Genomic DNA, 21,610 nt, shown 5'->3' with positions numbered 1-21,610 from the left:
TGTAAACTCAATTTATTTGGGTTGTACATCTTCAAAACTCTTTTAAAACTACATGAAATCAAGTTGTTCCAAAGTGGGTGACATAGTCTATACTTGTATGCTTCACATAGTAAATTTTAGGATTTACTAAATAATCAAAACATGAACATATAAAGAAACTAAAATTCATATCATGGTTAGTAAAGGCCAATCTTTTGATCGGGTGAGCGGGGGTGCTCAATTAATGACCTTTCCCTCTCATACTTAAGGTTCCGAACCGAGACAACTTTGGTTACGATGAACAGTGGCCTTGGCGCGAGTCATGAGTTTCCTAATTTCCCAAAATAAATATTAGGTGGCGACTTTGAGATTTGATGGCGCAGTCTATTTTTGACAAAATTGCAATAAAATGGATTTTTAATGAAAGTTGCCAAATTTAGACTCTCATTTATGTTTTACATTGCACTCGTGAGACTAGATCAAAGAGATCTCGGGAGTTCGAACTATTTAACGCACGCGGGTACCTCCGGGCATGTTACAAATAGTCTACTATTCGGAACTTCATAACATGGCCAGTAGTCTTATCACTAGGAATCACTAACTTCTCAGCAGTGTGGTCAGTAGACTTTCTACTGCTAGGAATCACAATGTTTTGATCTATGATCAGTAGTCATTTCACTACTAAGAATCACAACGTCCTAACATAGGATCAATAGACTCTTACATTACTAGGAATCATCATGCCTTAACATATGATCAGTAGCCTCTCTACTATTAGGAACCATCATGTCTTGACATGTAATCAGTAATATATTCACTACTAGGAACCACAATCTCATAATTGTGTACCCAGTGGTCTAATACCTCCTAGAAACCACTAGTTTTCTATCTCTGTGATCAGTGGTCTTGTATTCACTAGGAGCCACCAATATAAAAATATATTTAGAATTTAAAAAATTCAAAAAATGCATTCACCCACCCTAACGGGTTGTCTCATCTTTACTATTCAAGCAAAGTCACATAGCAATCATAGATGTTATAATTGATACAAAGATAATATACTAATTGCCTCTGATAAATTTAGAGATATCATCATACAATCTTATGATTTCCTTTAATCACACTTGATTTCTCTTAACCTTCCTTTAAGAACCTCGCAAGGTTTAAGGTTGTTAGGTGGAACAACATTTTCTATTGTCTCCTTTTGAAACCATTTTTGAAAAATCACTACAGAATTTCATTATTCTGTTTTTTCAGAAATTAAACTTAACACTAGAAAATCCCAAACCACTTAACCTAGAATTGAATATGGTCAGGAAAGTTTTCAAGAAGACTGGAGGGGTCACATCAGTCTCACTTAAGACCCAGTTAACCTTAGACAAAACTTTCAAGAGCATGTTGACTACTAATCCATGAAAAACAAATTTAGATTTAAGTTTTTCAAGAGATAAATTAGGTTAAAACAAACCAAGTTTACAAAACTTATAAACAATTAAAAGTTGCTATCAAAATTGCACTACTCATAAAAGTTAACCGGTACTCCTGGAACTGAGCTCATTATTTCTAGCTAATGCTAAAATTTGGTTTCTTTATCCAAAACAAAACACTTTGAAAATAATCAAATTATATCCAAAGACTTTCTCAAAGCTTGGTTTCCTACCACTTTGGGAATAAAAAGATGAAACCCAAAGACTTCCTTTAACCACAAACGTTTGAAATTAAATCCATCTTAGTTGCCATTGCTGAACATATCAGAAATACTCTTTAACCAAAGCTAAACTTTGGTTTTTATTGCAGAAAATCAAAACACTTCGGGAATAAAAAATTAATCACAAAGACTTTCTCTAAACCCAAAGATTTATAATTTCTCTCATTCCTCCTTTCCTTTCACTATGATGAAACTATTACAAATTAGAAATTAAAAACACTACAAATGGAAATGGAAATGGAAATGCAACTGTTACAATTATAAATTGTCTAAATCTGTGAAATGGAGTTCATGGTTGCATTCGGAATTGTCTGTTTAGCGAAGAACATACTTCTCCACTTGTAATGCTTATCTTTGTATAAAACACATTACAAAACTCTATCTTCGTTGCTACTAAATCTTCACGCTCATTGTTCAAATAGACACTTGGCTACAAGACGAGTCAATGAACCAATAAAGTGAATATTACACCACAAGTAATTTTAGTTATGACTCGCAATGTCCAATTTAAAGGCTACATTGCCGTTACAAGAATGTCATGAGTTATATGGTTATAAATCAATTATACATAAAGGAATATTATGGTTATAATGTTGGCAATCCAATCATGCAACTATGAGTAAATATATATAATAATAGAGTTAAATTCCCACTTATCATTCCATGAATACAAAAATATTTTGGAGTAATTTCCTTGATAATCTATCAAGACATGAAAGAACTCACAATTGATATAACCAAAAATAAATAGAATGAATAAGAGTTAATATCACTACAATATCAAGCTATACCACCATGTGATAATGCAACACAATTAAAAGCAAGCTCAGAGATAAGACCATTATATAGAAAAATCAAAACTATTTTACTAAATTTTCTCCCAAAACAAACCTGTTTAGAGATATTTTATACCATCGAAAACCTCTTGACTAGCCGAATCTCTTGACATTCTCAAAATTCAGCTCTTTGTTTTTTTTTTTTTCAAAATTTAATTAATTAAATTAAATTGAAATTGTTACCAAACTTTCAAAACAACATATGGAATAAATACGAAATCGAACTGAACTATAAAGTGAATAATTAAATTCACTAAAATTCAGAATGTCCAATATTATTCTTTATTCCATACAAAGGTAATCCTATTCAAATAAAAAATTAGTAGTCTAATTTATTAATTCCAATTTATTTTATTTGTTGGTATTATATATCATCATTTTTTGTTTTGGTAAACCTGTAAAGAAAGTTAGCTACAAAAGAAAACAATCAACAAATCAAATAAAATAGTAAGAATCTTATATAATAATTTTTTTTTTATTTTTATAAACTCCTACCAACTTAAACACTAACAATCAAATAAGTCATGCAATAACAACTAATTAATATAAAATAAATTGCATGAATAAATTATTAGAAATAAACAACTCAAAACAATCCAATAACTCTAGGCAATTAAATTAATTTTAATTCCAAGAGTTACTAGAATAAATTAAAATAAAAGCTAAATTATTTTTTCAAAAACTATTTATAAAAATTTGTTTTAAGATTGTTGGTATTTTTCCATAATAGTATATGAAAAATATATAAAATAAATTAAATAAAAATGATAAACTAATTTTTTTTATTTTTTATTAAAGGGTGAAATACAGAATAAACGATACAACTAAATACAGAAATAAATTAAATTACATTATTAAAAGAACAATTTATTAACATGGATAATTAAATATTAGAACTCGTTAAGGTAAACTAAATTCTGAAAAATTAAAAAATAAATAATAAGAAAAGAAGCAAACCGAAACCTGCGTGATACCACAGTTTCCTTAAAACAGATTCACCGCCTCTCGATGGATGCTGGAGGTACACCAACGTCTGTCTCCCAGGATACGACCGTTGAAACTAGTTAATACAGAAGAACTTTCTCAATAGTTTCGGCGAACTTGACAATGAATGCACTTCCTCTAACAAGAACCAAAGAAGAGGCTAACAAAACAAGATAGAAATTTTTTTCTTTGGTTTAAAAAACCATCTCCAACTTTTTATCTCAAAACACCATCTTATTTTCCATCACAAAACCTCTCTAGAATAACCAACTAAATTGGAGGAGAAAGACCTCTATTTATACTAGCAGTGGAGAGGCTTAGCCATGATGGCTAACATTAATGAGGTCATCAAATGTCATCAACTCTAGCCATTAGGGCTAGAGTTACAAAGGTTCAAAACTCCAAAAGTGTTATATAAATCATAATGTGTATATAATGTATAAGTTTTGAGAATTAAACTAGATAGGTTGCAAAATGGATACGGGTGTTGAGTCACAATCCGATCCAAGCCTAATCTCAAACACATGCACAAATTAAGCCCAACACAGCTCAGCCCAAAGCTTAAGACTAGGTCCAGGTCCAAGTCTAAGACCAAACCCAACACATGCACAAGTACAAGTTTAGGCCTAGTCAAAACCAAGACTAAGTTCAAATTTAAACCGAACTTTATTGATGCCTACTTTATGAGAGAATTCTCATTCACAACTCAATGGATTTGGCTTATTATTTTTGTATTATAATATTCTTACTTAAGAGAATACAAAATCACTCAGACCCACCTCAATCGGCGATTGAGTCCCACTTTAATTTCGAATTAAAATTGCCGAAAACCTATTATTTTCCAACTGTATAGAAGGGAAAAGAAAAAGATTAGGTGAAACGTGTATAAAAAGAAAATGAAAAAGATTAAGTAAAATGTTTATAATTCCATCCCAAATTTATAAACTAAACAGAATCGAGGGGATTTCAACATCTTCTACACTATGTATCTTTTATATAGTAAGTTTTATATCTCTGATTTTAATCTTATAATAAAGAAGGCACTTGCGAAGAAGGAACAAAGAGAGTAGGTCTAAGGATTTGGTTACAAGATTAGTTATTTCTGTCACTTTCATTGATATTGGTTTCTTATGATTTTATGTAAATCAGAGTTCACAAAACTTGCAGCGGAATAAAATGTTTAGATCATACCTGATTCGATCTAAAACCTCATGGATAAATCACGTGCTTCCAGAATCTAATCAATCAATCCTAGCAGTGGGGTGATATTACAATGGTGAATATCACCCACACAAACCACAGTGCAAAATGACTTGATCGTTGTTTCTTGGGAGAGAGTAAGTTTATGGGTTGAAACAAAACCTACGTTGTTTCTCTCTTGGGTTACCCATAACCATATATCAGATATATATTATATTATCATTATTTATTCATATCAGTTAAAACTGATAATATCTATATCCTGAGTGGTTATCCTAAATAGGTTTGAATTTAATTCAAAACCTATTTGGATAAGATCCAAATTATGTTCAAATGGTCATGCCACATGGGCGCCCATTACTAACATCTCCCACTCGCACATGAGTTGGCATGACACTGCCACATCTCTGTCTCAATCTCCCAAAAAAATAAACAATCTCATACTAGCCACTGCACCGTGCGACTGCTGAGAACACCTGCATGTGGGAGCTCTATACTAGAAACTCAAAATGAGCCAGCATAGAGACATCAACCCAAAAAGAACAGAAATAGTGTCTCATATACCCCAGACCCATCTAATTACACCGGTCCAAAAAACATCTCTAATCCCTCAAAAAGAGTATGTTTGACCCTCTCAATTCTTGCAATATATTCACACTCAATTCGCCTCTCATACAGAGCGATGTGAGTTGCCGGCAGTGAATATACAACAGTGGTGTAATACTAGATGATCTTCCCTTTGCACTCATGCCATTTAGTTTAGGATTGACCGCTTTCCCAGTGATGTCCCTTAAGGCCGAATCATGCATGACCGCAGGCAACATACCAAAGTAGCAGAACATCAACCCCTTACCTTATGACATAGTCAAAAGTCACAAAAGGGTACATAAATGAAAGTCATATCAATAATGACTCGTAAGACTCACACGGTGAGGAAGCAGGGATCCATTCTCTCACCTCATTACTCGGTCGCTAAGCACATATAGTATGAATACATGTTACGGTGGAGTAACTCTTCCATAAAGAGTGATGTCATACTCGATACACCGTACAGATATTAGTTTAGTCGCTTTCTAGCGCCTAACCCGAATTCTCTATTTGCTCGCCTTCTAGGCGCCAAATGAGATCTCGTATCTGGCTAATCATAACAGGCACAACATGGAAAGTGGGTACTAACATCCATGTTTGGTCCTTAACACGACCTCATCTTGGTTATAACCAAGGCGACATACATAGTGGATGATTTAAGCCTCTCTTGGCTCCAAATAAAATAAACCACCAGTCTCATCCTTGCTCGCTCCCAAGCGTCAAGGGCGATTGCTCGTGTGAGTGAGCCAATCTTGCCTGCTGACATCATCATTTGCTAATCATTATGACACAAACCGTAATAGTGTCAACATCCCATCATCTCAAAATAAGTGATCGATTTTAAAAAAAAATTGACCACAACTTGCGCAATTATAGATTCCAAACATAAGCCTTATCAGCACCTCTTGCGATAAGTATATACAACGGAATCCACCATGTGCGCCTCACATGAAATGATTTAAGATCACTACCTCTTGCGCAATAACCTCTCTAAAGATATTTTTGGTGACCAATTTGCGTTCATTCTTAATGCGCCCAACTAGCGCAGATGCGCCCAACCAGCGCATTGAATTTTACAAGGAGCAAATTAATATGCTTCTAATAAAGCATTTTATCCACAGTCTAATGAGCAAGGTCAAAGTCTGAACAACTCAGTTAACCATTTATCAAAGATAACACTTATCATGCCGAATACGCCCACATAGCGTACTTTAGGCTCCCACAACAAAGAAAAGATCAAGGAATATAGGTCATCTGTTTCTCCCAAAGACAATCTGAGGATTCACTCAATAGCTAAGGCTCTGGCTTTTACTGATAGGTAAGTCAATGGATTTGCAATTTTGCATCTAGAATCATTCTAAGATATTCTCTATGTAAGTCATTGAAGACAGACCGAGAATTTTCCTAAAACAATCCCTAAGGATCGTACATCCGAGCATATAAATTACATCACCCATGTCCATCATATCTAAAATAGAGGACTGCCCACCCTAGGTGGCGACAACCTTATAAATTCCTGGCTCATAATGACTAAGTAAGGAAAAACTTCTTTTGGACCATTGATCATGCCTCAGTGGTCTTCATTGATCATCGTTGGCCTATCATGGCTTGACGAAATCTAAGAACCACTGTTTGGATAACTGCTTTAGGTTGTAAAAGATTTATTGGAACGAGCAACCTTTTTGCGCTCCTAACTTTTCACCATAAAAGCAGAAGGTAAATCCCTACGGATCTACTTATCCAATTCTCTAATGAGAAATCAGGTCACAATGTCCACAAATCAATGTTCCGAACTTATGTCAATTATAGCCTAAGTCAAAATAACCTCACTCCCCAGGAAGAAGTCTTCTCATGGTCTACACTTTCCTCAATGGTACGACCATTCGGTATCTAGCGAGCCTTATGCCTCAACAATGACTATCCAAATTACGCATAACTTTATAACAGTTTTGCGTCATAATGGAAAGTCAACCAAATTATAAAAATGGTTAATCCTCAAAGACTTTGTCTTTAACTGCGCAACATTGATCCACTTTCTAAAAACAGGGGACTAGAGCCTTTGGCATTATCCTAGGCTCTTTATCATCTTGCGGAGCAATCATGAATGTTTCCCTCTCAATCACCCAGTGATGACGTGGAAAATTTTCACATTTGCTACCACGCAACTAAGAATGTAGAGTATTCTGCTCTAATGGAGTAATCCATTAGTAGACACATCGCTCCCACTGTCCCTAGGATATTGGAAATTTCTTTCCATTCTCAAATAGGCTACATAGAGCGCTATGCTTGGAATTCTCCATCTTATAGAGTTCCAAAAACTCTATTCACGTCACCTTTACTAATAAAACTTTATGTGACTTAGTTACACTACCACAAAGCTACTTACCTATATGCACATGACCCGGAGGGTTTGCATGACCGCATACAATAATGCGCCACACGACCCTTTGTGTTTACAAGACAGCATACAATAATGCGCTATAGAACCCTAGGTCTTAACTTCGCAATCTTATGAGAAGTAGAATAAAGATAAGCTGCTTAATGGTTACAGATCGTCCATAGATGGCTCTCTGCTAACCCATTACTCAAAAATGGAGTGTAAAATCTGATATGGAGGGCACTTAGTTAGGGATATAGGCAAAAAACTAGTGCAATTCCCAATTGGGAAACATTTTGCGCCATTATCTACCTAACATTAACAATATTTAATTCCTTATCTCTACTACACCAGTGTGTTGTTGAGTACTAGGAATAATCAATTTTCTAAGCATCCATCTCTCTTCACAGAGTTTTTCTGAAAAAATAACTCAAATAGATACTCGCCACCTTGGTCAAAACTAAAAGCACAAAAAACTCTTATCTAATTGATCTCGATCTCATATGTGCAATGTCAAAAATCATCTCAAAACGTTTGACTTATGGGAGATCAAATAGTCTTGACTCAGATGCGTATCGTAATCTATAAATGTGTCGAGATTGAGGCTTAGCTATCATACCCTCACACATATCTAGTCACAAAATATCATAGTGGACTAAATGCGCCAAAACAAATGACCTTCTGCGGCTTTCCTACTTACTTGTGCGCACCCATTGCGAACAAAGTTACACATTCACATGAGAGCAGGATGTCATAAGCGAGTGGGCCCGAGAAGGCCTACTCAAACCATCGTGTCATCATCTCATTAATGTGATTAAGTATAATAAGCCACTGTTCATGACCAATGTCATAAACTAATTCCAATCATCTTAATGTGTGAGTTCTCGAAGACAAGTTTTAAAGGTTTAGGCCCAACTAGGTAATGACTCACGACTAAGTCATATTCACTAGATCATAAAAAAGATGTCATGGAGATATCAACTGCGCCTAAGTCGCAAATTTAACTAGTAAGTGCTAATCCCCTGCACCTTCAAGTCAATTTTATTCTCCATACACTTTAATACATCTAGTTGAAAGATGACGATACTCCTGTTGCCATCTCTATTTCTCGCTTCATAGTTACTTGCAATTAATTCTACTATCCACAAGAAGGAGAGAATAAGCTATCAACTATGATAGCTCCTGAAGTAAGTTAAGCGCGAATTAGGCTAAAGAGTCTAATTCAACACAATGCTCTTACAAGCGATGCGTTAAATTCTTAGAGTCATAACAACCTTGTCAGCCTTAACCTTTTCATTACTATGCTGCAACGTTTACGCTTAGTGGTAAATGTTATTCAAAACGTTAGCCTAGTAAAGAAATCACACAAAGAAGCACCTCATCCATGTTTCACACTCAAGTGTGGAAACAGTAGGTGTCTACACTTAGACAAGTTGGCAATGCTAATAGATTTTGCAGCCACTAAGCGCCAATCTTTTCACTCAGTGTTAATAGATTTTGCAGCTTCTAAGCGCTAATCTTTTAACTTCACGTGATATTTCAACGCACACTATTATAGTGCATGAAATTTCGCTCAATCCACTCCCAATAATTGGGTAGAGAGCAAAACACTGCTCGTACTGGCTACTCGTCTTACACTTAATGACTAATTTATTTAAGCTCGCATTTCTTGGATGACGTGACTCTTGAATGTTACTTCATCCAATGATGTAACATTATTTACAAGTCAAATTACAAAGTCAATCCGCGCAGCTCATTAGTCAAGATCATATACAGATCTATTGAGGGCTAACTAATTTCATAACTCCAAAACTCGCCAACCAAAACTATGTAGCGTGCCGCTAACTATAACGCACACATTAGTTTTTATTGTGCCAAACAAGGCAACAAAAACACGGCGACTTTGAGTCATGTTTCCTTACTTTGGCTCAATTAAGGTTTGACCTAAAGTCTCCAAGACTTTTGCTCATCTAAAGAATGGGATTAGTTTGTTCACATTTGAACATCTCTACTAAGTCTAGGTCAACCAAATTAACTTCCATAAGCTAAATCAATTTAGAGAGAAATTCGCATTGGGATTAATTTGATTAGCATAACATAATTTTGCCGCAAAAATCTAAATTAAATAGTGACAATATTACCAAGTCGCAAGATCGAAAATCCGCTATGCTCGTAATCATCTCTTGCGCCACAAGTGACAATTATCCAAAATTTAGTTTAATTTATGCGCAAAATATTGGTTTTCGGGAGTTAATCTACAAAGATTTCTCTCAACCGAATAACCTCCCACTGACTATGGCATATACAAAGCATGATAAATTCCATACAATAGCATTTTAATGCAAATCTACAAATAACTCATGCTATATTTATTTAATAATGGAATTCTAATAAATAAATAAATAATCATGCTCTTCTAATTACAACATATTACAAATCCAAAAAAAATATGCTGTATTCAATATTCAGATTATGCCATAATTAAAGTGTACATCATTTTGAAATTTTCTGGAATTTTTCTGAAATATTCTGGAATTTTAAATAACTAATAAACACACATAAAATTAGAAATAAAAAATCCAGAAACTGATAAACTGAAACAATATTACCAGTAGATAGTAAAACATTTCAGAAGTCCACAATAAAAATTTCAACCCCAGAAAATTAATTATGCAATACCAGAATCATTTTAAAGCAAAAAAAAATGCATTATTAACACAGGAAAAATATTAAATATTTTCGTAAAATTTTCAAAATTTTACAGAATATAGAAAAATTAATTCTGAGTCTAAGGGTACCAACCATGCTTAAAACAAAGCTATAACGAATAAATTATGGCCAATTAACGCAATTCAGAATTAAAAAACAAACAAACAGAGCCTTAGAGCCAAGCCAGGCGGAAAAAACGGCTCGGCTCGGCTCGGCTCGGCGCCGCTCAGCGCAACTCGGCGCGAGTCAGCTTAAGGGGCGGCTCGGAGCTCGGCTCGGAGCGCGGCTCGGCGCTCGGCTCCAGCACGCGGCGCGCGTGCGAGGCGCGGACGGCGCGCGTGCGTGGACAGCGCCGCCGACGCGCGCGTGATGGCGCGTGCAGGCTCGTCAGCAGGGCATCCGGCGCGTGGTGGCGCGTGGCTGCGCGTGGTGGTGCGTGGCACCGCTGGGAGGCGTCATACAACGCGTGTATCACACGCGCCGCCTTCTCGGGTGTTTTCTGGTCCGATTTTTATACTGTCGGACTCCTTTTTTCAAAATAAAACCGTTTAAGGTCTTAAAAAAGACATTAATGATCATAAAAATGAAATATTTTGGATCTCCACATCTTTTATAAATATACACATGATAAAAGAAAGCACGAAAATATCCATCAATGGCTCTGATACCAATGTAAATCAGAGTTCACAAAACTTGCAGCGGAATAAAATGTTTAGATCATACCTGATTCGATCTAAAACCTCATGGATAAATCACGTGCTTCCAGAATCTAATCAATCAATCCCAGCAGTGGGGTGATATTACAATGGTGAATATCACCCACACAAACCACAGTGCAAAATGACTTGATCGTTGTTTCTTGAGAGAGAGTAAGTTTATGGGTTGAAACAAAACCTACGTTGTTTCTCTCTTGGGTTACCCATAACCATATATCAGATATATATTATATCATCATTATTTATCCATATCAGTTAAAACTGATAATATCTATATCCTGAGTGGTTATCCTAAATAGGTTTGAATTTAATTCAAAACCTATTTGGATAAGATCCAAATTATGTTCAAATGGTCATGCCACATGGGCGCCCATTACTAACATTTTACATCATGATGAATGATCTTATTTTCTTAATCTCGAAGTTATTTTTAAAAAAAGTTTGATAGACTTGGGATTTCGTTATATAGTTTGGTTTTGTGAATTGCTCAATTAATTAATTAGGATATTTGATTTAGCAATTATATAATATTTTTATGATGTGAAATCTCATATTCAAATTTTATAGTGAGAATTTTGATAACTTTTGTGATGATGGGTTTATTTCTCTCTCATAGTGGTTTGTTTCATAATGTAATTATTCTTTTATCTATTTAACAAAAAAACAAGTACTCAATTAAAAACATTGGAAACTAAAATAAAACAAATCATAGTTTTGGGACACTTTTTTTTTAACCTATGACACAACTTGGAAATATCATGGATCAGAATGAAACAAATTGCATATTTTGAGGACTATTTTGTTGGTATAATATGATTTGATGAAAATATTCATACTTTTGTTATCAATTATATAAATAAATAAATAATCCAAAGGTAACAAAATTAATACGTAGGAAGTTAATTGACATATTTAAAATATTAAAGATTAAAATGATACATGACGCATATGTTATAGACCATTTATACAAATAACTCTATTAGAGGGTGTTTGAGATTTATTTATTTGGTGATTTTTTTTTTAAATGACTTTTTTTATAAAAGAAAATTAGATTTTTAGATTTAACTTGACAAGATGAATTGAAAATTTTATAAGTTTCAAAAAAAAATTCATCCAAAAGATAAAATATAAGCCAAAATAGCGATTTTTTTTTCTTATTTTGGTTTTTTCATTTTGGGATTTGGTCAAAATCTCCTCGTAATAAAATTTTAATGTATTAAGGACAAACACAAAAAGTTTTTTTTGAAAAGTCCAATAAATATTACTATTATCAAAATATTAAAATTTAAAATAATATAACTTTTGATGTAGATGTCAATTTTTAATAAATTAATATTTGTAGAATTCTCTCATCAAGGCCTATCAAATAAAATCAATGTTGACTATGAAATTCTTTATAAAAAAAATATTACTGTTGAAATTGATGTAAACAGTAACAATAACATGTTACTTTGTTCGACAGTAATATGTTATTCTGTCTCACAGTAATATATTACTCTGTTTGACAATTACTCTATTTGATAGTAATATGTTACTCTGTCAATATTGTCTAAGAAGAAAAAAAGAAGATATTTTACTTTGGCTTTACTCAATTATATGTTTTTTCCTTAGGGAGTTTATGAAGAAAAATAAATTGGACTATCCTTTTCACTAAACAAAGATCCAATGGAAAAGTTTTGATTTTTTGATTTATTTTTTATTTTTTAAATTTATCTAGATAAGACAGATTAAAAAAGTATAACAATAATGGTAATTAAAAAAACATCACTTAAAACAAACAAAATCGAAAAAAGAAATGGTTTTTAAGGCAATAAACCAATAATCTCGTCAATAGGGTTTTAGGGTTTTGGGGTATTGTGGGCATATTGTGGGCAATTGAGATTTGTTCAAAAAGTATTAGATTAGTATATTTTCTAATTTTTTATAAAAAAAAATAAGAAATATAAGTTGTGATTGACTAATGTGGTAGAGAAATAATATGATTTAAATAAAAAATAATATGATCTGTACGAGGGTGAAATATCCTTTGCTTTCCGTACTCCTAGAACTCAAGCTTCACGTAACGACGTCTGACCTGGAAACAGAGAAACGGTGAGCTGCCCGGCGGTGTGTTGCCGGATAGACCCTCCGACGATCAAGTCAGAGCACTTGAGGAAGAAGAATATTGTTTTAGAGAGAGAGAGTCGTTCAGATAGAATACCTCCAACGTTCCCCTTCCTTCCTTTTCTAGGCTGGCCATGCAGCCTCAGGGATTATGCGCGTACTACCTCTATTGTCCTTCCCTGGACAGGTGGCAGTTCTCGCCTCTCACCACCATACGCATGTAAAGGCCAAAACCTCAAAACAATATATGCAGAACTGCCAAACGGTATTAACGCGTGCTTGGAGCGGGTTTCCCCTCCACCACATCATTGGTCCAGGTGGCACACTCAACCAGGATATCATGACCGACGTATCCCTTGAAGAAACACAACTACGATCAATACGGCCGAGCTGTAAGAAGTCGGTTCTTTTGGATTGACTGGCCGTAAGGCACACCGGCCTTCGCCCCGGTCTAAATTCATTCCAGGCTATGCTTGGTGTGGTTCCGATCAGGAACACGAATGCCTAGCCGAATCACAGCTCGGTCGGGAACACGCATGACTCCATGCTCCAGTCGACTGATCTAGCTCGGCCCGGCGCGACGGCCCGTGGAGCCGCTCCAACCGAGCAAACGATGTGACTTGGCCACCCACTATAACCCGCGTTACCGTAGCTCGGCCGTACTTGTCCGGTGTAAATTTCCATCTCAATTGCCTCTTAATTCTATCCGAGTAAAGCGTGATTGGGATTACCGCCATGATCGAGCTATCCTATTTGGTCGGTCTTCTAAATTGCGCTAGTAGTCTTGTCACCGGTCGTACAGCCGTACTGACAGAACCATCTCTTCACTGCCACGTGGCTTCACTCCATTGGCTCCGTGCAGCCCCACAGCTGTCTCCCTCACGCGCAAAATTCAAACGGCTGCCACTGTTTGGGTTTCCCACCCTTTTTATACACACACGAGGGGTCATTCGTGCCCCCACTGTTCATCTTCGTTTTTGAGCCCAAAACCCTAGCTCTCAAAACCGTTATCGCCATTTCTCAGGCTATTTTCGACTGCCTTCGTTATTTCAGAAACAGCAGACGAGCTCGAGGTATGCTGATCTTGCCCAGGCATCCATCATCCGTAAGTTTCCCTGCCCCTCTTTGCCTTTTGCTCTCATTGTTCTTCATGTTCTTCTTTCTTGTTTTTCACGTTTTTTCCTGGCACTGTTGGAATCCTATCAGCGCCCCCTCTTAGGGGCAATATTGGTACACCCTAGGAAAAACTGGAATCGGAGAAGCAAATGGGGCTCCTGTGCCCTTTCCTTCCCCAAGTTTTAAAGCACTAACTCCGTATTCGGGATGAACAACCTGAAATCTGGGTAAGACCTAGCTAAAAAAAAATAATTTAGATCCATAGATAGAACTTCAGTTGAGCAAAAACTAGTTTGTGGCTTCTCGTTGAGGCCGCGACTGTGCTGGACATAGGGAATCAGAACCGAACTATGAAGGCCAAATCGGCCAGATAGTCGAGCCGAGATAGGGGTCGGGTCAGTCAAACTCCCCAGAAACCTTTTACTGAGCTAGGAACTCCACATAGAAGCCGTGCAATTTATGCCGTGCTAACCCTTGGACTGATTTCTTAACAATGTAGAACAAACTAGGACCGACCAGGCCCGTTCAACATTACTTCCGGTGAGGCTCAAAGTCCGAGCAAACACACAAAATTTTTCATCGAGATACGACCTAAGTCACCTCAATAAATAAAAGCGGGATAGATGGGGAAGTACCGGTTCATGGTGAGTTCTCCTAGGGCCCTTGCTGAGTTCCGTAGAGAGTACAACATTCCAGACGATGTCCATCTGGAGCTCGCCAAGAAAGGAGACACCCCATGGGGCGAGCTAGACAAGTGTCCCTTCACGGTCGTGTCCATAGTGGAAGGAGGACTACGCTTCCCAGTCCAACCCTGATCTGCGAGTTTTTGAGGCAGACCAGACTTTGCCCGACCCAGGTTTCCAACAATACATACAAAATAATAAACGGTGTGGCTGAGCTAAATAGATTACTTGGCCTGAATCTCGGTCTCGCCTAGATATTTCACTAATATACCCTTAGTAAAAATAAAGGTGGGCTTTGTTGGTATCTGAAAGTCAGGAAAGGCCGAGCAAAGCTCATTGAAGGTAATCCGAACAAAGAAATCAATGACGACGATTTCCTGTGGGTGTCCGGTCGTTATGAGGACACCGAGGCGCCCATACCGGTTTGGTACATTAGGAAAGATTTCGGGAGTGCCGGTGAGGAGCTCGGTGAACCGTGTTATTTTCTTTCTGCATTGGTCTTCTTTTGCCGATCTAACACTTGTCTTTTTTTTGTAGATTATAAGCTCTTGGCAGAGGATAACTCTCGCGTTAACCAGGAAGCTATAAGGGTCGTGTTGCGCCATTCGGCTGAGGAGCGAGAGTCACCAAAACTGCTTGGCTTCGAACCGACCTACCACTACACAGCACCGCCCAAGAGCAGGGTAACTGAATTTTTGCGTACGCCTTCCCCAGAACCAGATCCCAACCTTCCACTGATCAAACTAGTCCCACTGACGGTCGAGCAAGAGATGGCCAAGATCTAAGCAATCAAATCGATGATCACCGGCGAGGCGAGCTACTCTCAGCCACTGGAGGCAGCCGAGGGGACTTCTTCCACGCCGACCGCGCAAGGGGAGGGTGTTGTGTTGGCTCTAGCCAGCGAACAAGCTGTGGGCTGGTCGAAGAAGCGGCCGAGAATGGATAAGGCTGAACAGCACCTAGCAGATGAGGATTTAACCGAGCACACTTCCACCGACTTGGGGGACCAGACCGAGCAACCGATCACCGGGCCATCCAAAAGGTCGAGTGCCCCCCCAGTCTGGTCGCCCGAGTTATTATACAAAGGCCGGACTGTCTCCACTGCAGATTCAGTTTACGCGGACAAGGACTACTCTCTCGGTTTCAACATGACCAAGGGGCTGCTCCTTCCTACTGACATGAAGAAGCATAACGAGCTGTCCGACCTGAAGATGCTCCGCTCGGCGGCGAAATCAATAGTGCTGGTAAGTTGATAGTCTCCTTTGTTCATCAAGTTTTTGCTCGATTTTTCCATTCTGACAATCTTCACGTGCTTTCAGGCCGCGTAGAAGAACTACTTGGCCCACGAGCAAATGATCGCCGTGCGACAAAGTCTGCAGGATGCAATTTCTGACAACAAGGCCAAGACGGCCGAGTTGACTAAGCTGAAGGCCGCGCAGGAGGCGGTAGAGGCCGAGAGCGATACACTACATCAGAAATTGGCCCGGGCTGAAGAAGACAAGCAGAAGGCCGTTCAGCTGACAAAGGCTCGCTACCTCGCCGAGCTGCGAAAGCTTCAGGATGCCCACAAAGCCGAGAGGGACAAGGCGGTAGATGATATTGAAGACCGCGGGTATGCAGAGGGTGAAAGGACTTGTGAGCAGCAAGTTCAAGCGACCAAGGACATATTTTTCCAGTACGGTTGGAAAGTTGCCGTGGAAAAAGTTAGCCTTGATCAAGACGCCAAGATGTTCCAAAGCCCGCCTGCTGCCTACATCCTGGCCTATATGCTGGCCTACGCTAGTGCCGCGCAAAAAAGACTTATTGAAGAGGCGAAGGAGGCAGCTGAGGAAGAGGCAGCCGTTGTACAACCAGCCGAGCCGAATCCCCCTGAAGCTTCTGAAGGGGCTGAGGACCGTGAGGCGGAACAAGAGGTTGTCACGGTCGCTGATGCCGAGACAGAAGATGTCGAGGTGGGCCTGGCCGAACAAAATGTCCTTCTAGATTTAGATTGATCTCTTTTGTCTCTTTTTTTTTTTTTTTGTTGAACGTAACCGAGCTTGGCCCCACTTTTGTAACCGAACTTGCTTTATCAATGAAAATTCTACTTTTTGCCCGTAATGTGCAAATTTTCTTCGATTTCAAATGTAGACGCCAGCTTTTAACTCAATTACAAAGTTTGCGGGTAAGCAAAATCAGCTCGGTCCTTACATGAATTGGGCAAAACGCCAACTTATTCGTTGGGCGAGCAAAATCAGCTCGGCCAGTTGGAAGTTTGGAAAAACGCCAACATTTCACGCGGCGAGCAAAGTCAGCTCGTTTCATTTGGGCGAGCAAAATCAGCTCGGCCATTACAAGTTGGTTAGAATGCCAACTTTTTACATGGACGAGCAAAGTCAGCTCGGCCCTGAAAGAAAATGGACAAAGTGCCAACATTTTATTTGGACGAGCAAAATCAGCTCGGCCCTTACAAGTTGGTCAGAACGCCAACTTTTTACACCGGCGAGCAAAGTCAGCTCGGCCCTTAAGGAAGTTGGACAAAACGCCAACATTTCGTTTGGGCGAGCAAAATTATAGGTTGGTCAGAGCGCCAACTTTTACACGGGCGAGCAAAGTCAGCTTGGCCCTTAAGGAAGTTGGACAAGCGCCAACATTTCGTTTGGGCGAGCAAAATCAGCTCGGCCCTTATAGGTTGGTCAGAGCGCCAACTTTTTACACGGACGAGCAAAGTCAGCTCGACCCTTAAGAAAGTTGGACAAGCACCAACATTTCATTGTAGACGAGCAAAAATCAGCTCAGCCTTCATGCAATTTGGACAGAATACTAACTGTTTGTATGGCCTGTCTCTACACCGGCGAGAAAAAGTCAGTTCGGCTCAGTGTAAGTTGGCTCAGTGTAAGTTGGTCTTCTTGCTCCTGGCGTCTTCAGTGGCCCAATATCCCTGTGATGTCATTATGCAGAAACTCATAATATAAAAAAGTGGGGCTATTTCTCATTACATGCCAGTGATTTACATCAAATGCCAAAAGGGTAAAGATTCAAAAGGCTAAGTAACAAAAACAATTACATTTCAAAAGTAAAAAATCCTAAGATTAGTTGCATTCCATGGTCTAGGGATAGCTTTTCCATCTAAGTCTTCCAAATTGTATGCCCCTTTGCCTGCCAGGCCAGTCACCTTATATGGCCCCTCCCAATTTGCACCAAGTTTCCCTTCGCCAGGGACTACTATGTTGCCTATCACCTTTCTTAAGACCCAGTCTCCCCAACCTTGAACAGCCTTTGATGCACGACCTTGTTGTATTTCCTGGAGAGCTCTTGTTGATAGGCTGCTATGTGGATCAGAGCCCGTTCCCTTCTTTCTTCGGCTAGGTCAAGTTCCAATGCCACTGCTTCATTGTTCAAGTTTGGCTCAAAACTTTCAGACCGGATGGTAGGCATACCAATTTCCAGTGGGATGACGGCCTTCATGCCATAGGCAAAGACGAACGGTGTTTCTCTGGTAAAGCGTCTGGGCGTGGTGCGATATGCCCAGAGTACGTTAAGGAGTTCTTCAGCCCACTTCCCTTTGGCTTTTTCTAGCCACTTTTTCAGCTCGTCCAGGATGGTCTTGTTTGAGGCTTCTGCTTGACCATTTGACTGAGGGTAGGCCGGTGTGGAGTTGTAGAACTCAATCTTTAACTCCTCGCAAAATCCACGAAAAAGTTTACCATCAAATTGGGTGCCATTATCTGAGATGAGGGCCCTTGGTATACCGAAGCGAGTGACGACATTTTGCCAAACAAACTTCTTTACGTCTTTTTCTTTATGGTCGCTAATGGCTCCGCCTCAACCCACTTGGTGAAGTAGTCGGTGGCAGCGATGAAGAACTTGCGGTTGCCCGGGGCTATTGGGAGTGGTCCTACAATATCCAAATCCCAAAGCGCGAACGGCCAAGGACTTGTAAGGGGAAGCAGTTCTCTGGCCGGTTTGTGGATTTGGTAAGCAAATTTCTGGCATTTTTCACACTTGCGAACGTATTTCTGTGCGTCCGCCTGCATGCATGGCCACCAGTAACCTTGGGAAATCGCTCGGTAAGCCAGAGACCTACCCCCAATATGACTCCCGTAGATGCCTTCATGGATCTCGTAGAGGAAAGCTTCAAACTTGTCGGGGTGGACGCACTTCAGATACGGCCAGGTAAAAGACTTCTTGTACAAGGCTCCGGACAAAGAGAGCCAAAACCACTCTGATTTGGCCTGGATTTTGTTGGCCGCCTTCTTCTCTTCTGGCAAAATTCTATCTTTTAGGAAAGCGATGATGGGGTCCATCCCGGATAGTCCCATGTCGGTGCAGAGTACCTCAGACACTTTTGGTTCCTTTATGCTTGGCCGAGGTAGGAATTCTATCATCAAAGGATTGGGGAAAGCTGTTTGCGTGGATGAAAGGCTGGCCAACTCGTCAGCTGTGTTATTTTCTGCACGGTTGATTTGTTCCACTCTTATTACGGCAAACTTCTTTATTTCTGCGCGCACCAGCGCCTGATACTTGGCCATTCTTTCATCCCTGGTTTCATACTCCCCAGAGACCTGATTGACCACCAGCTTGGAGTCGCTGAATACCATAAGAGCCGATTCTTTCATTCTTAATGCACTCCTCAGTCCGGCAATGAGGGCCTCGTATTCCGCCTCGTTGTTGGACACCGGGAAGCCGAGCATAATTGCCTACTCGATAATCAGCCCGTCCGGGGAAGTTAGCACGATACCCAGCCCGGCGCCATGTCTGTTAGAGGCCCCATCAACGAAGAGCTTCCACATCTCGCCAATAAACAACTTACAACAATCGGATGGGTTTTGGGAGCTCCTCAACTCCAAGGTTCCGGTCGGTTCATTCTGGTCTTTCTCCATGCCTCAGTTAGGCTTGTCTTTCGATGAGTTATCCGGCTTTTCCAGTTCGGCTGTCATTTTTCCTTCTTCCATTTGTGACCCAACACTTGTCTCTATTACCTGTACCATAGGCCGTGCCAAATCCGCACTAGCCAAATCAACCGGGCAAACCAGATGCATTCCAGGGGCAAACTCCGCCACAAAGTCTGCAAGAGCCTGAGCCTTGATCGCGGTACGCGGTTGGAACTTGATGTCGTACTGCCCCAATTCTACGGCCCATTTCAAAATTCTCCCTATAAAGTCTACCTTTTCAAAGAGCACCTTGAGTGGAAACTCGGTCAACACCACTATCGTGTGGGCATGAAAATAGTGTTCCAGTTTTCTGGAAGCCATCATCAGGGTCAGGGCTAATTTTTCTAGCGTCAGATATCTCGATTCAGCAGGGAGCAAGGTCTTGCTTACGTAAAAGATGGGAAGGTGCTGGGTGCCTTCAGCACGGACCAAAACCACACTCACCGCATGTTGAAAGACCACTAAGTAGAGATACAGTTCTTCGCCCGGCTGTGGTGTAACTAAGATAGGGGCTGAGGACAGGTACGCTTTTAGATTCGCCAGCGCACGGTCACATTCGTTGTCCCAGAAGAACTTGGCCTTCAAAGTTTTGAAGAAGGGCTTGCAACAATCTGAGGACCGACTTATAAATCTATTCAGCGCGGCTGCCATCCTGGCGAGATATTGCACGTCTTTCGTGGAGTTTGATCGCCCTAGCTCTTGTATTGCCTTGATTTGGGATGGGTCGGCTTCAATCCCTCGGTTCGTGACCAGAAAACCCAGAAACATTCCAGTGCCGACTCCGAAGGCGCACTTGGAGGCATTCAAACGAAGCTTGTGATGTTTCAGTGTAGCAAACATCTCCGCTAGGTCAGCGAGGTGTTAAGACTTTCCCTTGCTCTTTACCACCATATCATCTATGTAAGCCTCCATAGTGCGTCCCAGAAGGGGAGCGAACATCTTGGTTACCATCCTTTGAAAAGTTGCCCCGGCGTTTTTTAGTCCGAACGGCATGACTTTGTGACAATACAGGCCCCTCGGTGTGGTGAATGAAGTGATCTCTCGGTCTGGTTCATACATGGCTATCTGGTGGTAGCCGCAGTATGCGTCCAGGAAGCAGAACCTCTGATGGCCAGCGGTCAAGTCCACCAGCTGGTCGATCCGTAGGAAGGGGAAGCTGTCCTTTGGGCACGCACGGTTGACTGTTTTATAATCGACACACACCCGTCACTTGCCGTTCTTTTTTGGAACCACCACCGTGTTGGATATCCATCGGGGGTATTGCACTTCTTATATTGCCCCTGCTTCCAACAAGTTCTTGACTTCTTCCGTCACCACCTCGGTGTGGTGCAAGGCCGAGCGACGTGTCCTCTGGATGACCGGTCGTGCATTGGAGAAGATATTCAACTGATGGAAAATGAAACTAGGGTCGACGCCAGGCATATCGTAAGGCGTCCACGCGAAGGCTTCCATATTGGAAATCAGAAAGTCAACGTACTCATGTCGCTTGGCGCTGGACAGGGATGAGCCCAAAAAAAAGAACTTGTTGGGGTCATTATCGTCTATGCGCACCTCCATCAAATCTTCAACTGATTTCTCTTCGGCCTTTCTCCCCACGTCTTCCAAGACCTTCTTTCCTTCCGATCCCTTTATCATTTGAACGAACCCTTTGGCAGCTCGGCTGTCGTTCACCGCAACGAAACACTGTTTCGCCATCAC

General features: G+C 39.9%; 1 protein-coding gene across 1 annotated transcript; it reads right to left on the bottom strand.

Annotated features, from left to right (window-relative positions):
• Nucleotides 1-18,224: 18,224 nt before the first annotated feature.
• LOC145800245 (uncharacterized) lies at nucleotides 18,225-19,672 on the bottom strand. Its single transcript, XM_082889903.1, has 2 exons — nucleotides 18,813-19,672; nucleotides 18,225-18,720 (listed from the first exon to the last, which is right to left on the bottom strand). Exons 1-2 carry the CDS (start codon nucleotides 19,670-19,672, stop codon nucleotides 18,225-18,227), a joined length of 1,356 nt encoding a protein of 451 aa, XP_082746029.1.
• Between the last annotated feature and the right edge of the window lie 1,938 nt (nucleotides 19,673-21,610).

The sequence above is a fragment of the Camellia sinensis genome, chromosome 10 (genome assembly GCF_055761805.1).
Source record: "Camellia sinensis isolate YWXY chromosome 10, ASM5576180v1, whole genome shotgun sequence".
NCBI classification, from domain to species: Eukaryota; Viridiplantae; Streptophyta; class Magnoliopsida; order Ericales; family Theaceae; genus Camellia; species Camellia sinensis.
The sequence above is the reverse complement of the archived record's forward strand: the minus strand, read 5'-3'. Positions and strand labels throughout refer to the sequence as shown.